The sequence below is a fragment of the Rhinichthys klamathensis genome, unplaced genomic scaffold, assembly GCF_029890125.1.
Source record: "Rhinichthys klamathensis goyatoka isolate OS25496 unplaced genomic scaffold, OSU_Roscu_1.1 h1tg000407l_1, whole genome shotgun sequence".
Classification (NCBI taxonomy): Eukaryota; Metazoa; Chordata; class Actinopteri; order Cypriniformes; family Leuciscidae; genus Rhinichthys; species Rhinichthys klamathensis.
The window spans coordinates 532586-551680 of NW_026606908.1; the positions used below are offsets into that span (position 1 = coordinate 532586).

At 38.9% G+C, this 19095-nt stretch overlaps 2 protein-coding genes across 2 annotated transcripts; both read right to left on the bottom strand.

Moving 5' to 3' along the window:
• Nucleotides 1-461: 461 nt before the first annotated feature.
• Nucleotides 462-7585, bottom strand: gapdh (glyceraldehyde-3-phosphate dehydrogenase). Its single transcript, XM_056234880.1, has 12 exons — nt 7522-7585; nt 7052-7097; nt 4861-4960; nt 4654-4760; nt 4486-4576; nt 4292-4407; nt 3612-3693; nt 3247-3398; nt 2876-2954; nt 2697-2780; nt 2517-2614; nt 462-767 (listed from the first exon to the last, which is right to left on the bottom strand). The coding sequence occupies exons 2-12, from the start codon at nt 7072-7074 to the stop codon at nt 698-700; spliced, it is 1002 nt and encodes a 333-aa protein (XP_056090855.1). The 5' UTR covers nt 7075-7097; nt 7522-7585; the 3' UTR covers nt 462-697.
• Nucleotides 7586-15104: 7519 nt separating this feature from the next.
• On the bottom strand, nt 15105-17149 carry nppcl (natriuretic peptide C-like). Its single transcript, XM_056234876.1, has 3 exons — nt 16965-17149; nt 15726-15964; nt 15105-15642 (listed from the first exon to the last, which is right to left on the bottom strand). The coding sequence occupies exons 2-3, from the start codon at nt 15822-15824 to the stop codon at nt 15343-15345; spliced, it is 399 nt and encodes a 132-aa protein (XP_056090851.1). The 5' UTR covers nt 15825-15964; nt 16965-17149; the 3' UTR covers nt 15105-15342.
• Nucleotides 17150-19095: the final 1946 nt, after the last annotated feature.

The window sequence follows — 19095 nt, forward strand, 5'->3', positions numbered from 1 at the left end:
GGTGTTTAAATAAAAAAATCTAGATTTAAGGTTAATAACTGTGGAAACGCATCAGTCTGTGATTAAGGCAGCTCTGTAGCTTAGTGCTGCAATTACAGGCAATTTAGAATTAGTGTGAACTTTAAGAGTATGGAAAGCTTTTTGTTTGGATCTCCCACTATGACCAGAGTGTAGCCATTTGTTTTAATCTTCTCAAAATGCACTTACATGAATTTCAAAGGAGTCTGCTGTGACCACTTGTGTTCTGATTATGTTGAGACCCTCCCTTCTTTTTTGAATAAAAGAAAAATATCACTCTTGAAGTCTACCCAAATATTCACAGCCTTAGGGCCATGGCAATAAGTCTCCATGAAAACCCAATTAAAATGCTGGCTTTTTAAATGAACATTTGCAATTTTCGAATGAGTGCTCAGACCCAATTAAGTCACTAGATCTAGATGAAACCAAGACAATAGCTTCCATCCATTTCTCACAAACAGGACTTTATTCCGTCACAGGTTTTTAGCAGACAGAAAAGCCTTTTTGAAGTCAACATCCATTTTTAATCCTCACACAAAAACAGAACAGAGCGTTTTCATATAAAAATAACATTGGTCTTCAAATTAAGCATATAATTTCCTTCCAGGCATGTGGTGCAAAGATCCAACCAGATGAGAAAATGGTGGGTCACGTATCAAAAAGGGCAGAAAGGTTACATCTATTCCTTGGAGGCCATGTGTGCCATCAGGTCACAAACACGGTTGCTGTACCCGAACTCATTGTCATACCTATGAAAGGAAGAGAATGGATTAGACCCATTCAAAGAGTACACAAGTACAGAGTCCTCAAAAGCACAGTTTCTTATGCCCTTTAAGTGGTGTCGGAAATCTTAATTACGAGTTCAGAGGACATGAATAACCAAGTAGGTAGTATTTATGCATTTAAGTGGGGAAACTGAATTCAAAAAGGGGCATTTTGATTTGAAATATTGTAAAAACAGATCTAATATATATATATATATATATATATATATATATATATATATATATATATATATATATATAGATAAACCCTTTATTAACCCCCAATGGTTATATCTATAATAGGTACGGGGTACCTCTTGATGATTCACAAAAACCCGACAGGGTGATTACGAGCCCGACACAAAGCTGCTACTTGACATTACAATATTGATTTGAGTGGAAGATGAACACTTAAAGGGATACTCCACCGTTTTTTCATATTAAACTATGTTATTCTCTTATCTAAGACGAGTTGATACATACCTCTCTCGTCTCAGTGCGTGCACTGAATCGCTCTGTCGGGCGGAGAACTTTGAGAGCAGTTAGCTTAGCCCCATTCATTGTATATGGGCCAAACAGAGATGAAGTTAGAAGCAACCAAACACATCCACGTTTTCTCTATTTAAATATAGTTACACGACCAAGTATGGTGACACTAAATAAAATGTGGCGCTTTTTATAAGCGGGTAAAATGGATAACTGGAACATTTTCTCCCCCCTCTCCCTCTCCCTGTCATTTCCGTCAATAGAACCAACGTGACCTGCACGCCTGCAGTAGCCTAGTAGTTTTTTGTGCAGAGTTGACGGAGGGAGAGGGGGAGGGGGAAGAGGACTTTTCACGAGTGAAGATATTACAGCGCCGAGTCGAAGTGCTCCCAATAAGTGCTATTCCGCCATACATTATAGTTATCCATTTTATCCGCTTACAAAAAGCGCCACATTTTGTTTCGTGTCACCATACTTGGCCGTGTAACTACTCGTGTAACTATTTAAATAGAGAAAACGTGGATGTGTTTGGTCGGTTCTAACGTCATCTCTGTTTGGCCCATATACAATGAATGGGGCTAAGCTAACTGCTCTCAAAGTTCTCCGCCCGACAGAGCGATTCAGTGCACGCACTGAGACGAGAGAGGTATGTATCAACTCGTCTTAGATAAGAGAATAACATAGTTTAATATGAAAAAAAACGGTGGAGTATCCCTTTAAGGGATAAAGAACAGGGATACCACTTATTACACAAGTTTACCACTTAGTTATGGGGACATTAAATATTGATTGTACACGAAACCATTAATCTTAGCGTACAAGACGGTTAATCATACAGCGTACAAAACCTCCTGGCAAGACAAACTACAACAATTACAGTAAAATCAATATTGAAGTACTCCAATTGCATTCAATATAAATCAATAACTAGAACAGATGCAAAACCGCACCAGCAGCATTTTGTACAATACGAGATGAACGGTCTGTTATACAGAGTTGCTATTGACAGTCATTATTGGCCAACAGACCTTAGAACTGACCAATCAGAGTCAAGCATTTCAGAGTGGCATACAGGCCTATAATCTCTATAGAGATCAGTGAGTGTAAAGCAAGTCTGCATTAAATATGGACTGATTTGGAACAATTTAGTATTAATGTGGTTATTTGGGTTTGTTCAAGATGTAAAACAAATAAAACTACAACTTCGTTATGACATGTCACTGAAGTCTTCTAGGTGCAGTATCTTACCATGTGACCAGCTTGACAAAGTGATCATTGAGGGCGATGCCAGCACCGGCATCAAAGATAGAGGAACGACAATCCCCGTTGAAGTCAGTGGACACCACCTGCACACACAAAAAAAAACAAATTAATATGCTGAACTTCAAAACCTTTACACTCACAACTTGGACAGTTTGATGTGCATACCTGCTCCTCTGTGTATCCCAGAATGCCTTTCATGGGTCCATCAGCTGCAGCCTTGACCACTTTCTTGATGTCATCATACTTGGCCTGTAGACAGAAGACGCATGAAAAGCCAACAGGTGTCAAATTGAGGTCATTCAACTGAAGCCATTTTTATCATGCAGGTTTGGAAATAAACTCACAGGTTTCTCAAGGCGGACGGTCAGATCCACCACGGACACATTGGGGGTTGGGACACGGAAGGCCATGCCAGTAATTTTGCTGAAACAGGAAGTAACAAGCATCAGAATGTGTTTGGATGGCTGAAAGGGGAAGCAAAAAAACAAAAGGACATCGAATACCTAAACTTCCCCTAACAGAACATTCCACTTTTGAGTAAATATCACAAGACACCATGTACTGCAGGTCAGTCAACTCTGACCTTTAAAATGTGGGCGTGCGGTCAAAGTGGATGTTGGGTTTTAAAGTAAATTTGGGGAATAATTAAATTGCAATCTAACAGTGTTCTTTAAATGTCTTAGTCGTGATGGACAGATGGGTGGGTGGCACTCACCCGTTGAGCTCAGGAATGACTTTGCCCACAGCCTTGGCAGCCCCAGTGGAGGCTGGGATAATGTTCTGACCGGCACCACGGCCATCCCTCCACAGTTTCCCAGAGGGCCCGTCAACAGTCTTCTGTGTGGCTGTGATAGCATGAACAGTGCTCTGAAAGAAAGGAGGTGGGAGAGGGTTAATGTTCTGGGAACGATTATAAAACCAAAGCTTCGCTTGAATCTCATTTATTTGCATCAACTGACACATTTCAATAAGAGCAAAGTGTAGTGCTTGACAAGGAAATGGAACAGAAATTTGTCAGACGCATCAATCACTTAGGTCAAAAGGCTTTTTGGTGAGATTGGACAAGCCATTTAATCTTACCATAAGACCTTCAACGATGACAAAGTTATCATTGATGACCTTGGCCAAGGGAGCCAAGCAGTTGGTGGTGCAGGAGGCATTGCTAGAAAAACAGACAGGTGGAATCAGTCAAAAAAAGGATTGTGTCAATCAACATTATCAAACATTTGTATTACACATGGATAAAATCCCTGCATTTCATAAAGTGACTTAAACTGTTTGCTTTAGTACACCCCCTACAGGATATAACGATTGGCAGAGATTATGCTTAGAGATATTTTCTACTCTGCATAAGTAAATGCAAATTAAACTTGGGTATCCTCTAATTTTAAATAAACAATTGACAAAAAAAATTTCTGTTTTTATTTAATACACGTTTATGATTAAATAATTTTTAAAAAAATCATATATTATGTTTAAATAAAATAAGTTTAACATTAAAAAAAAAAAGTAATTGACAAGCAACATAAAATTACATTTATATGCAATTAATTTAAGATAAAAAGCAAGTATTTAAATAAAACTGACAAAAAAAAAAAAAAAAAAAAAGTTTAAAATAACTTTTGCCAAGTATTTTTTTAAATGTTAAATTGAAACATGCATTTATTTTAAACTAGTTTAAAAGAAAGCTAATTACCGGTACTTTCTGGTCACTCACAAAAAAAGTCAATTAAATGTTTCATCCAACTGTATATCCTTACCTGACAACTTTAAGGGAATTATCATATTTCTCATGGTTGACACCCATGACAAACATAGGGGCATCTGCACTGGGGGCAGAGATGACGACTCTCTTGGCACCACCCTTAAGGTGAGCCTAGAAGAAAAGAGCAAAGGTTCAGACACAGGAAGTCCACAGTAGCTTTGATGGCTGACAATGACTACGAATACATACAGAAGCCTTCTCAATGGTTGTGAAGACACCGGTAGACTCCACAACGTATGTAGCACCTGCATCACCCCATTTAATGTTGGCTGGGTCCCTCCTGCATGGACACAGATGGAGAAATCATGAGTACAGTGCTGAATGCAGCATGTAGTGTTTGTAGGGGACAGGACTCACTCGCTGAAGACGGTGATGGCTTGACCGTCGATGACCAACTTGCCGCCTTCTGCCTTAACCTCACCCTTGTACTTGCCATGGGTGGAGTCATACTTGAACATGTAAACCTGCAAATAGAAGAGAATCGTATTTTAAATGTAAAGTAAAACAAACTTAAAAATTGCATGAAAACCATAAGTTCAGAAGAAACCAAAGTTAGGAACTTGCCATGTAATCAAGGTCAATGAATGGGTCATTGATGGCCACAATCTCTACTTTCTTGGACTGGACAGCAGCACGGGTCACCAGACGCCCAATGCGGCCGAATCTGAGACCGGAGGAAATAAACTTATTTTGAACATTTCTGCAACCGATATCATTTTACAGTATACATTAGTTCAAGCAGGTTGTAATAAACAGGATTTGCTTCCTTTGAAAAAAAAAAAAAAAAAAAAAATCACTTCAGTAAGGAGGCATTAAATTATCAAATTAGACAGTAAAGACACTTTAAATTGTTCTTTTGAACCTTCCATTCAAACAAAGACTCCTAAAAAGAAACCTATCAGTCCCCACAAAGTGGTAAACAACACAACTGATTTCAAGGAGTATAAGAAATGTTTGAGCACCAAATCAACAAGGATCGTGACACTGAAGACTGAGTAACGATGCTGAATTGTAATCTCACATTACTATAGTTTTTACTGCATTTGAGCAGATAAAAATACAGCTTTGGTGATCAAAGACAATAATCCAAACCCAACATTTCAAAAGGAAGTGTATTTGTATAGTTATTACAAATTAAGACTAATCAATAACTCTTACAATATAAAAATCAGAGTACACAAATAAAGTTCATGTTTCCAATTTTGCAAGAGAGCAAATATCTCCAGTAATTCTGCATCTTATCACTAGATGGCGCACATGTCCTATTATTGAGTCGATACAAAACCATGTCCTATCCTTGGGAGTCCACGTGATTGGACCCTCTTGAAACCCACATGTCTAAAGATGAGCCAGTGAACAGCTCTACCCTTTACCAAATATAGAAAGTGTCCTAACCTTCAAGCCATTCCATTGCTAACAAAGCTAAACCCTGAAGAACGGTTTAGTAGCGTTTAGATAAATGATACTACCAAAGCATTAGAGTTTGCCAGAGCATCATCAAGCTTGCCCTCTGCCATCCAGGCTTAGAGAAGGAATTTCTGTAGGCCTCCAGCTGTCATTGTGAGCTATTTTTGTCCTCATAACACTAATGCTGAAGACAGATAAGGTTTGACTGCATGAAAGATCCACAAGAAACCCTCTTCAATTGTAAAACTTTTAACTTTAAATCAACAGGCCAACGAAAACCAGTAACCACAGTACATACCACTTTGCACTGATAAGACCAACTGATACGGTGAAGGTACAACTTCAAACCATTTGCATGAAGTCCGTAAAAATTGAGAAACAGGCCAAAGGTATAAAGTCCTGTTTGATCAGTGGAATTACGCTTTAAATCTTCAGGTTAATCAAAGCTCACAAGAGGCATGGTGTAATGGTCTATAAAAGGTGCATGATTTAATAAATAAAAAGTTACTTTAACATTGCTAAAATAGACTACTTTTGATTGTTAAAACGTTAACTACACAAGTGAGTTACTTAAAGCGGAAAAAGTAGTGTTAATATTAACACACTGTGTGTGAACTAACATGAATGAACATTCCCAAGTGACATTAAGCTGGACCTAAACTTTGCAGGACAGTAGATCAAGCACTAAAGATGACATATTTTCGTCTATGTGTGCAGGCTTGAACATTGATGCACGTACGTACATCGATGTTCAAGCATGCACACCTAGACCCAAATATCAGCATGTCGCTTAATGCCACATGTCCTGTTGCATAACTCTACAAGCCTTGGAAAGGTCACAGCTGGTGCTGAAGTCTCCCATTTCAGAGACACTTCAGCTGGTTAGACAGATATGAATTGATTGTTGGGTACTGCATTGTGACAGGTGTATAAAACGCAGACTCAAAGCAAACTCTGACCCTGGAGTAAAAAGTGATGCAAAGAGGCAAAGTACACAGAGATAAACGTGCCATTATTTGACATCGCATACACAGCGATGGCACAATCCCAAACACTGGCTCGCGACTGGCTCGCGCAGCCGACGCCCCCGCAAATCATTCATACGAATCAATAAGCAGTCCAGTAAGAACATTGAAATTTTTCAAAGATTTAAAGTTCAGTATGGTTTTTCTTCTCAGTTATTAGCATTTTTACATTTATGCTACTCAAAACCCCAAAACATTACTGTATTATAAATAAAGCTTGTATGGAAGGCTCTCATAAGCGTTTCAAAGCAAACATTTCCAAGTAACAAATGTTGACTTCTGGACAATAACGGTGTCACAGTTTTATGTATAGGAGTTCTTACCCGTTGATACCAACTTTAACCATGATGCCTGATTTGGTCGTGTCCTCTGAAGAAAAGAAAAAAAAGAAAATCAATTATTGGACTAGCTACATTGCGTCAGTCGAAACACAAAGTACAAGTTGTGAACTTTCACTCTGCATCTCTAGACTTCAGCTTTGCGTGTAAACTTAACGCCCCTTTAAACTTAAGTTAATAATACATCAAGTTCAAACATTTCCCTTTAGGCCTACAACGTTATTGGCTACTCATTGAGAAGTCATTTTGATTGGGGTCTGACCAACTGGTTTTCATGCAGCATTGTCGCAATCTCTCTCAAACTTTCAACTGTGCTCCATGCATGTATAAGCTAGGTAAATATTTGATTTATAAACTCAATAAGGAATTTCTACCACTCTATTGTACTGTGGCTACATAATTAAACACTCAAATAAAACAAAGCGTATTTCAAGCTGGTATGAATGTTCATTTACCGTTTGTGAGAAGCGTCTGTTCGTCCTGACACTTGGTGTGAGTGGGAGGATAATCAGCATGAGGTTAATTTATATCTGGTGAGATAGCGGTGGCCACGCCTCCTTGGACTTCATGCAATAATGACCACGCCCACTTAGAATGTCAAGGTCGTATTGGGGGGAAGTTGGATGAAACCCTCTCAAATAATTACAACAAATGAAACCAAGCTAACAAAAAGTATTTATAATTAAATTATCAAATTATATTGAATTATATTATAGAACAGATATATTCAGAGTTTGTCCCTTTTGGAAATTTAGCAGTGAATAAGATCAAGTTTAATGTCTTCAGTAATAGGCCAGGCCTATTTCCTGCCATTTCTTTGGTAGTAAATAATGCATTTAACTAAGCTTTTAAAATAAAACATCTGTTGGCATGGATGAAATGACATTGTTACATTGTTATTAATCTATACGTGCCAACACAAAGGCTTCATGTTCAATAAGGAAACCAAAAAGGTGGAGACTTCCTGAGCGTTCGATCCAATTACTGCATATTTTTGCAGGTGTACTGACCCTCCAAAAGAAAGACATTTAGGATAAAATGTGTTTGCTAATGGTATTCTCTGAGAGAAAAGAAAATTTGATTTGAGCATGTCTGTCCACCCTGACCTTCTAGCAGCAACTGTACCAGAGTGAGAGCGAGATGAAGCAGGGGATCAAATCGCCCTCGTTGTGAGTGTGTGACATTTACAGGAAAGACCATGACCCTGCCCTTTTACACAGCCATTCCTGAATCCCAGAATCCCTCACATCGGTAGGAAATCCAATGCCTTTGTACCTGCAGAATCACTAACCAGCGCATGCGCCTTCACATGTTCATCTGTATGCAAGTGGTAAAACCAAGAAAACCAGAAAAGTGATTGAAGAAACAGATGATAAACATTATCAAAAGACACTGATTTCCTGTTTAAAACAAGATAAATCTTTCAGAGTGACAGGGTAGATTAATACCTTGGTTTATAAATTTGCATAGTGAATTTCATCACAAAGTATTTGATTAATCGCATTATAATCTTTCTGTTATCCGTCAAATTTTGCGTTGGTGTTAATTATTTAAAAATGCGTTGACTCTTTGTCTCTTTCCTGCAATTAATCACAGGGTTAAACTTGTAATTAACACTGACATGATCCAGGAGAACAGATAAAAAAAAAAAAAATAGATTCAGGCTTCATAGCAATTAGCTGTCATAGTGCAATGTTCCACAGTAAACCTGCACTTTTGTTGCAAAATATGATCTGTAACTTTGCAAATCTACAGAATTGTCCTTTTTTATTTTGAATTTAAGTAGTCTTGTCCTCTCTATGGTGTTAAGTATCATATGAGTTTACACTGAAGACAATTTTGGACTGTCCTTACTGCTGCTGTGGCCTTTTGGCTTCTTATGATAGTTCAGAGGTCACAGAGATGAAGAGGCCAAACTGCGTTCGTCATGGGATATTAAGTGGGGTGTCACAGTTTTAAAATTGCCATCTCACCCTTTAATCATCACAACTTCATTATTAAATAGGGTAGCTGTAATGCATCTATGTACATACGATTTTAATTTCTAAATGATTCTTCTCGTGAAAACAGGTTGAGAGCGCTCAGCAACTGCCCCTCAGAATAGTGTATGTATATCCCTGCTATCTGCTCCCCAGCCACCAGAGAGAATGTGCTGGACTGTCGCCAGGGTCAGGCTAAAAATACACAAACACTCGAAGGCTGACCCCGCACCCTTTCCACTGCGGCTATCTTGTGCTCCTGTGGAGTGACCTGCACGATCCACTTCACTCTGTGTCTACTGACTCACATGATTCAGAATCAGACAAGCTTCTGAAAGTAACCCTGACTGACAGAAACAGCACGTCTGTCACGTCATATTGCCGAGTTCACCCCTGATAGCCCAGACTCTTCAGCTGGAAGACTTGTTGACCAGTTTGTGATTGAACTCTGGTGACATGTAGTTGTTTGCTGAAATGCTGTTCTCCAGTGTGGATCATTCTTTAGCTCTGTGCGTTGGTATGTGAGGGTGTTATATATTAACTACTAACCATAAAGTGGCATAGCTGTTTGAGCTCAGAGTCCAGAATCTGATCTGACGGGACAAGTCTAGTGTCTCAAGCTTCATGATATAGTGCTGTCTTGTGGTCAAAATCAAAAACTGCATTTAAAGGCCCCCTGAAATCAAAATTTAAGTATTTTAGCTTTTATTAAGAATATGTTACTTACTCTTACCATCTAGTATGAGGTCTCAATCTCAAAGGTAGAAAAGCTGGAGAGAGTGATCAGCTCATTTGCCAAAAGGTGGCTGGGACTGCCCAGATGCTTTACTAACATAGGACTGTATAGAAGAGGCATCTTGGAGATTCCTGTTTCCATCATGGTTGAAGAGTTCAAGTGCTCTAAAGTAAGGCTGGAAATGACACTAACAGAGTCCCGTGATCCATGCGTTTCCCAAACAGCTCCTACCCTGGTGACCGGAAGGAAATGGAACCCAGCTGGCGAAGTCAGACCTCAGGCACAGAGACATCATTGGCAATGTGCAACAGGGGAGAGGCGGCCTCGGATCCGGAGAGAGCAGACCATCATGGCATAGAGCAGCTCCAGCTCAGCGGCGACGGCTGGTTGTCGAGGAGGTGCGACGGCACGAGCAGGCAACGAGGTGTGCAAAGGCTGTCTCACAAGCCAAGCAAGGGCAGTGGATGAGATGGGAGGGAGTTGAGAGGAGAAAGTTCTCTTGGAGGGAGCTGATGAGCATGGAAGCATTTCACATCAGCTTCATCTTACGTGCAACGTACGACGTCCTGGCTTCCCCCTCAAACCTCAACCAGTGGTACGGAGAAGACCCAACGTGCCCCCTCTGTCCATCCCCCGCAAACCTCAAACACATTCTGGTTGGATGCAAGACAAACTTGTCACAAGGCCGCTATACCTGGCGACACAACCATGTCCTGAAGTGCCTAGCAGCCACCTTGGAGTGCAGACGACTAAAGAACAATGCCCTGCCTCCTCCATCATTCTATCCTTCATATGCAAGGGAGTTCATTCGAGAAGGGGTAAAGACAGCCAAAGGCTATACAACAACGGTTATCGGCCAGCTCGGAAAGGCTCGAGACTGGAAATTGGTGGCAGATTTGAACCAAAGGCTTTACTTCCCTTCTGAGATTGCCACAACGAACCTAAGACCAGACCTCGTGCTCTGGTCCCCATCACTCCACATCGTGTACACAATAGAGCTTACCGTTCCCTGGGAGGATGCTGTAGAGGAGGCATTTGAGCGCAAGAGACTTAAGTACACCGAATTGGCAGCTGATGCTGAGCAACGCGGATGGAAATCCAAGGTTTGCCCAGTGGAAGTCGGCTGCAGAGGCTTTGTGGGCAAGTCAACCATCACGCTGCTTAAGGAACTGGGAGTGCGAGGCCAAACCCTACGCCAAACCATCAAAGCCCTCTCAGGTGCAGCAGAAGAAGCAAGCCGTTGGATATGGGTGAAAAGGGGAGACTCCAACTGGGCCCCTAATACCACCTGTGGCATGTAAGGGTTGAAAGCAGAGGGGGGCACACCTGGGACGCCAGGTGCTGCCGATGAGCCCTCTGGATTTGTCGTGGGCCTGTCATTGAAACACCAGTGAAGGGGGGTGCCCACCTGATGACCCCAAATGAAGCTTAAACCCCCATTCTTATCCCAATAAACCATTACCACAGTGAGGAAATCATTCCAATGAATGCGTTGTTACCACTCAGACCTAAAACCTGTCACCACTACAGAGAGGAAACCACTCCGATGGATGCATCGTCACCACTCATACGTCAGGTCTTAAACAGGGGATTGTTTCACCTAGTCCTAAATCATAATAATTGTTAGTCTTAAGGTTATGAATAAGCTGGTGTGTTCCAAAACAATGACAAAATTCGCATTTAGGAAATATAAGCATTCAAAACAGTCTCTCATTCCGCTTAAATGGATCACAGATTTTTATGACATCACCGCGGACTTCAGCTTCTCATAACATTTTCTGTCCAATCAAATGCTCTCTAAAATCTAAAGCGACCTGCCCCCTATACCACCTGGCAAAAGCGACTGTTGACACGTCACAGAGGAATATAGGTTGAAGATGAGTGTTCGGTTGCTCAAACGCTCGAGTTTTATTCCGTTTTCCAATTGTACGTTGGTTAAGAATGAAATGGCTAGAATTTATTCACAACTCTACTCTACTATTGAATCCAACATATCATAAGCACTCGGATTCGCTTCCATGGTGCTGTCAAGTACGAATTGCAGTCTGTGAGGTAAACTAAACGCTATTGACTATTTGAAAAGGGGGAGGAGCCATTCAATATGTCCCGCCTTAGCTTCTTGTTTCAGTGGAAATTACGTCAACACATCATACAAAGCTGTGCGTTTCAAGACATTTCAGTGGGCCTTTGAATGATTTTCATCATTTAAAATGTGCAAAAATTAATTGTGGTTAGTTAATTCATTTAATATATTGTCAAAAGTTTGAAAACAAGCAGCTTTATCATAATTAGAGCAGATTCAACAGGGAAATGTTGGAGAAACAGAATGCAACCAGAACAAACAGACAAACTTAGGGCTATACACACAAAGCTGAATGAGGAACCAAACAAGACACAGGTGAATATAATCAATGAAAAAATCACAAACCATAGAAACAAACTAGCAAAGGAAACCAAGTCAATATGTGGCAACAGAGGATACATAGGGAGCAAGTTTTGAAAATGATGTGTTCAGTCTATATGCGTGTAAGTGACATCGCTAACTACTGGCCTGGCAGCAGAATACAGCGTTTTTAATCATTTTGACTGGTTTTTGTTTTGACAGCGTTGATGTCTTTTCTTTCAATAAAATAAACACACAAGTAAAATGACAGTGATGAGAAAATAGCAAAGAAAGCATATGATCATAGCGATGTGGATATTTGCACAAGATTTGCAATTCAGCACTCCAGTAGTCATGTTTATTTACATACCACTTTATACAATAGACTGTTTTAAAGAAAGCAGCTTTACAGAATTAAACATGGAAAAAAAACAGTATCAGTGTCTCTTTCAATTAGAATTACATTTTTAATTTCTACTATAAAGCCACTTTCCAGTGAGTACATGTTTTTACTCGTGGACGTCCGAACTCGAGGGACTGAACAGAAGAATTAAACTTGAGAATTTCGACGTCAAAGAAGACAGAGCACACCTAAAGCTGGGGTGAAGTGCAATCCTAAATGAAATCCATATGGCCAATTAGCATGGGGCTATTATGGAACCCACAGACAATCATATAGGGCCCATATTTCAGCCCATTTCATACCCATATGGGCGGCCACATACAAATGTTGGCTGGGCTATTACGTAATCTCCACGAACCAATGGTAGTTCAAAGGTGTTTACCAGCCAGAGCCAAATTTCTGTAAAGTTTGCATTGGCAAGCTGTTTCAAACTCCCGAAATGAGCACAAAACGAGCGTTGCTTTGACCTGATTTTGTTTGAAATAACGTCACACCAGTTCTTTCTTCGATTTCGCTTGAAGAATATCGAGGCCTCAAGAATTCTTGAACAGAAACAGAGAATCTGTGACAAAATGAGGGGCCTTCAAATATCATATTTGACAATGGGAGGCCTTTAAGTCACAAAGGTTAAAGTCCCAATGTAGTCAATAATTTTATCCCTTAAATCATTGATCACCAAAATTACATATTTAAACGTTTTTTTCTTGAAAACAAATTTCTTCATGTCTTAAAAATAGCTTGATGTAACTCTACACCCTTGCCTCATTAAGTACACTCCGTAATATGAATATGCAAATTAGCCCCACCTCCACTCACTCATTGGTTACAAGGTAGTTTGTCTTGGTTCAGTGCAATTTTAAGGAGAAAATACTCAGCAATAGTGTTGACATGAATGTACACACGATTTGTCTTAAAGGGGTGGTGCCCTTTTCACAAGATGTAAAATAAGTCTTTGATGTCCCCAGATTGTGTATGTGAAGTTTTAGCTCATAATACCCCACAGATATTTTTATACAGCATGTTAAAATTGTCACTTTTTGAGGGTGAGCAAAAAAAGCACCGTTTTGTGTCTGTTCCTTTAAATGCAAATGAGCTGCTGCTCGTGGCACAGAGGGCGGAGCTTCAAGAGTTTGCACACAGATATGCACTGAAAATTTCAAAAACTTTTAGCCTTCTATGTACAAACTGGATTCAGACAATGGTGGAGAGACTCAAGAAGAAGTGACAACATGAATGCAACTGGATATTTCTGAATGGTTAGTTGATGTGTATGAATGTAGTTCATGTGTAAGTTATCTTCTAGTTATTGATTAGCATATTCTGTCTTGATAATCTATAAATCGTGTTCAGGGTGCGGGGTTTATGTACATTCTAGGGTTGGTGATGTCACTAATCCTGGAGGAATGTCATGTAGTCCCTGCCAGTCATTTGTTGTAGTCCTTAAAATGCAATTTCTTTAAAAGCAAATATCTCCATTGCATTGTAACCTTGCAGATGTTGTTTATGCTCAAACAGCAACATTACACACTAACATCTTTTGTGTTCAATTGAAGAAAGACATTAATATAATTGTGAATAATGACAGAATTTTCATTTTTGGATGAAATCTCCCTGTAAAGTTTCGCAGATAAAAGAACACCTATAAATACGCCATAGCTTTATACTCATTTTGGGGTAGTTTAACAAAAATTAGTCAGATACTTATTACTTATGGGTGACATAGGCCTATAACACTATTCAGTTCATAGAAAGAGAATTTATTCCTTTACTTATAAAATATGTAGTTCAAGTTAAGATTGTATGGCTAAACATAGTACGGATTTTTTTTCATACAAGTCATAATCCTAACACCCACACATTCATTTCACAGGCTGATTTTGTGGTAAGAATTGAGGGGATTTTTCATGCATGTATGTGAGACTCAGCATTGGAAGAGGAAATAATTCTGCTTAAGAAAAATGAAGAGCAGTGCTGTTTTAATCCATTTACAATGATTGTTAATAGTACATCACATTGTTCAATAAATTGTTTCCATGATTATTAAGTTCCTTAGTTAAAACTAATTGCACCACTAAAGCCTAGACTTCCCACTCCTTGTCACAGAAGGATGTGGATGTGTGTCAGCCAGCGTGTCCTTGTACAATGCGAGCTGATTAAGACTGAATTAAAGATGAAAATCCTGCCACACTCTTCCAATTTGCATATTTGCAGCCCATAGGAAAATAAATTATACAGAAACAGGTGGAAGTCCTTGATTTGCAGTGTGTGGGAGAACAACCTGGGTTTAGAAAAGCATAATAAAAGCACTTTACGATCAGGGAACGCAATTAAGATTCATGCAGAATGCAAAAAGAAACATGATAGGAGAAATTTTATTCATGCAAAAAGTACAGAAGGTGAGCAGTATATGTTTACGTTCTATAAATCATGCATTTTTTGAGACTATATCTACTTTAAAACTTTTGTTCACTAGTAAACTACTAGTAGAATATCAAAAATGACGGACAGTGTTGCTCATCTATATCTCAAGGAACAAGTAAAATACTTTGCTTCCTTCATAAGGAAATAAATATAGAAATACAGCTAAACAACATGTCACTTTAAAGCCAATGTAAAAATAAGTATATTGAAAGACACGATATAATGAATTTGTCCACCTATGTACAACTCTTTTCACAGGGTCCCAGACCAGACAAGAGTTTGGTAATGACCTCTACCTAAAGCTAAGCAGGACAACAGTCATCTCATCGTCTCGGCCCATCTCTCAGTTCATTATTAGCAGCCGAGGCCACTCATAGAGCCGATCCGGTCCAGTTTCAGGCCAAAACAGCCTCGATTCCATCCCCTCCGCAACCGGTCCGGTGGAGCTCGCTTCTGATTGGCCAAAGCCCCCCTCAAGAGGCGGAGCCAGGCATTCTCGCTCTGCAAAGGTATGTCAATCCACTTGGGATATTCTGCAACCTTTACCACAGAGCTGAAGGTCTGCATGGGATCCTCCGACTGGTCACTCGTAAGGTTCTCAAGATCATCAAGGGTCAAGAGGTCATTGTAGCGCTCAAGAAACTGCTCAATGACCTGCATTGCAGAGAAAGGAAATATGTTTCAATGGCTGTTTACGACTTTAAAAATATATGTGTACAAGTACTGAGGAAGCCCACCTGCATGGCTTTGTGAGGGGTGTGCAGGGCTCGGGTGTGGCCCGGCACCGGATTGGCCAGAAGGACTAGAAGCACCACAAATACAGAGGAGCACAGCATGGTGCAAGTGATATTGGCCCCGGATACACCTCTAATGCGAGTCGGGATTTAGGTGAACGGTTTTAGATGAATGCGCTCAAACACAGATAAAGGAGAGAGACGCATGGGAATACGAACAAAAAAACATTCTGCAGAAAATACTACACAGTACATACAAAGAAACACAAAACACAGAAAGAGGTTAGTCTGTGTTATTGTTATGCATTTTTTGCAAACCATTTGAACAAATTCAGCTACACAGATATTTTATTATAAATGATTTAGATTATAAAACAAAATAGCATCTTGGAGTACACAACAAGATTTGATGTTATTTTTTTATCACTGATGATAGACTGTAATCTTATAGTGCACTCCAAGATGCAGGCTTTATAAACAACAAAATAAAATAACATGTTAAACAACATTTTTTAATTATACAGTACATAAAAAGATAAAATAAAATCCAGGTGATTGTAGGATTTTGTTGTTGTTGACATTTTAATGTAAATACATCTCCTTTTTTTTGTATTTTCCATCACAAAAATTATTCTCATTAGATTAGTTTAATTCAGAACACTAAAAACGACAATGATTTAAATCAGGATAAAGATAAAGTACAACAAATACTACTACTATGATGTATAAAAACCCCATATAATATAAACTTTTTCACATTACAAGAATAAGAATGATTTTAAAAAGTATTTATTTGTTTGTTTTTGTATTACGGTAAAGAGTATTTGAGGGAGTGCTACATTTTCATAAAAAATAATGATATAATATGATTAACAATGCAAAAAAAAAAAAAAAAAAAAGTTCCTTAAAGATAAAGTTTCTTTGTTTTCTATAAACAAAACATAATTTTATTTTTATTTTGGGGTAAAGTATGACCCGGACATGTTCTTGGCAGGTTTTAGATTCACCCATATTTTATGGTGTGCAGAAATAAATTGCTTGCAAAAATGCCAAATATAATTTTATATTTATAAAGTAATGAAGTCTTAATGATATATATCTAAAAAATATATAGTTAATATAAGTTATACAAGTTCAGTAAAATTTAGTATTTAGTAAAATTCATGGTAAAAATCTGACGTGTTAAATTTGGTTCCACAATTTTCACATGAAAATCAGAAGATAAAGTTTTGTTTTACTCACCAATAATAGTTCCAGGATCTTCTACAACTTGACTGAATTCTTTAGTCCTGATCCATCCCTCTCTCTCTCTCTCTCCCTCTCTCGTTTCTCTCAGTTTTTGGCACCTGCTAAGAGCATCCCTGTCTTTCCTTTTCCTCTCTCTTCCTTCCTCTGAGTGCAGGAATGTGATTTAATGCGAGTGGTGTTTGTATGGCGAGTATGTTAATAGTAAGCATGAGGTATCTATATATGCTTTGCTCGTCCCCCCTTCCACTCATACCACACACACCTCTTTTCCCTCCCTTTTCTCTCTCTCTTCTTATCTTAATGTCTCTCGGATGATGTCAGAGGTATCGTGGGGGTGTTTGATGTTGTCGGGGTGATCAGGCATGGGGATGCCACTTTCTGCCTGGAAAATGACATCATATGCACGCACATCACAAAAGAAATCGTGACACAAATGCAGGGCACCACAACCAGGTGTTGCCCTCCTCCGCCCTCTACTTTAAATGATCTCATCCTTCCTTTATTCATTCCTCATCCATCCATCTCGTGTCCCCTTACATGCTTCTGTTTGCAAGGTGCAACTTTGGCTGCCAAAAGCACCACAGGCTGGCAGAATATTGTGTCTGTTGAGAGGATGCCAACACTTTTTTGGTGTACTTAACTCAAGGAGATATATAGAGCTTTCAATGTCTGTTTGGATAGGAATGAGGTATTTCTTGTTGTTCCTGTGTCATTCGCACATGTAAAGCAAATGCTTGAGTCCTAAAATCATGGTTGATATTCATCATCAGAATTGCATGAGAATAAAGCTACATTTTAAAGTGCATTTGCATTATAGGTCATTTATTGAATATGAAACCTTGATTTTTTCCGCATTAATCCGCTCTTGTGGGTCACTGTGAGAAATGTCTTTGCTTTCCTTTTTCTCTCTCTCTGTGAATGCCATCACAGTCTGCCAGTGCCATCTGCTTACTGCTCCCCCCGGCCTTAAGAACATGATACAAGAGCCTACACGCACACACACTCACACACACACACACACACACACACACATAGATATAAGGATTTTTATACTGTACAAACCGTATATTCTATCCCCTACCCCTAAACCCAAATAGATAGATAGATAGATAGATAGATAGATAGATAGATAGATAGATAGATAGATAGATAGATAGATAGATAGATGGAGGATTTTATTTTAGTAGTGTCATTTCAAGTCCTAGAAAAGGCATGTAAATTAACTAAATAAAAAAATGAATGTACGTTTCGTCGTTTTAGTTATGCCATATTTTATTGTGTAGGAATTGTGGGAGTATATATTTTTTAAAATCAGTATGCTTAATCCTTATCCATTAAATCATGAACGACTGTAAGAGTCATGTAAATGAATTTGTTAAAAAGAGTGGGAACCCTGAACAATATTCAGCTAAAATTTATGGAATCCTGAAGTTCATATTAATTATTTGTTAATTTGATTATTTACAAAATATACCCATATATTAAATAAATGTTTTAAAAACAAAACTAGGGCTAGGGGGACCTTCAAATATTGTTGTGGACAATGGAGGCCTTGGAGTCAAAAGGTTGAGGACCACTGACTTAATTCAAGCACAAAGACAACCTTAAACGTGTTGATATAATGCAGTCACAACATAACACAATAATTTCCCTTTACCACAACACAAACACAATATACGATTCATTTATGATCCAACTCTCATCATAAAGACACAACAGTGGTCTAACACAGTAATAGTCTGACAAAAACTCTTGTAGAAAACCACACACACATACACACACACACCCTGAGGTATCCCTGGCTTCATAAAAGCCTCAGCGTCCAGAGAGGGGCTCTTGTGTTTGATCAGGTTGAAGCCAGTGTTTTTACGGTTGTGTACCCTGTCTGAGTTTCTCACACTGCGAAGGATCGCAGGTTTATCCAGCCAGCTGCTGCCACTAGCACCCAACCCAGCAGGAACCTAGCAACAGAGCCATTTACAAGATCTAATTTATTTACATTACAGTGCTTATTTACTCTAATTACAGATATCAGTCAAATTAAAATATACCACATATAATATACAAGTTGTCAAAAGTCATTTAAAAAGTCATCATTTATTATTTGACCACTTTCAGTCATAAT

Bases quoted from the DNA above. Each gene is read 5' to 3' on its own strand.
- gapdh (XM_056234880.1), bottom strand. From the start codon at position 7,074: ATGGTTAAAGTTGGTATCAACGG. The intron at 4,761-4,860 runs GCAAGTTCCTAA...TTCTATTTGCAG, and splicing joins TCATTGACCTTGATTACATG to GTTTACATGTTCAAGTATGA. The intron at 2,955-3,246 runs GTGAGTGCCACC...TTCCTGTTTCAG, and splicing joins GTCATTCCTGAGCTCAACGG to CAAAATTACTGGCATGGCCT.
- nppcl (XM_056234876.1), bottom strand. From the start codon at position 15,824: ATGCTGTGCTCCTCTGTATTTGTGGTGCTTCTAGTCCTTCTGGCCAAT. The intron at 15,643-15,725 runs GTGGGCTTCCTC...TCTGCAATGCAG, and splicing joins CCCCTCACAAAGCCATGCAG to GTCATTGAGCAGTTTCTTGA.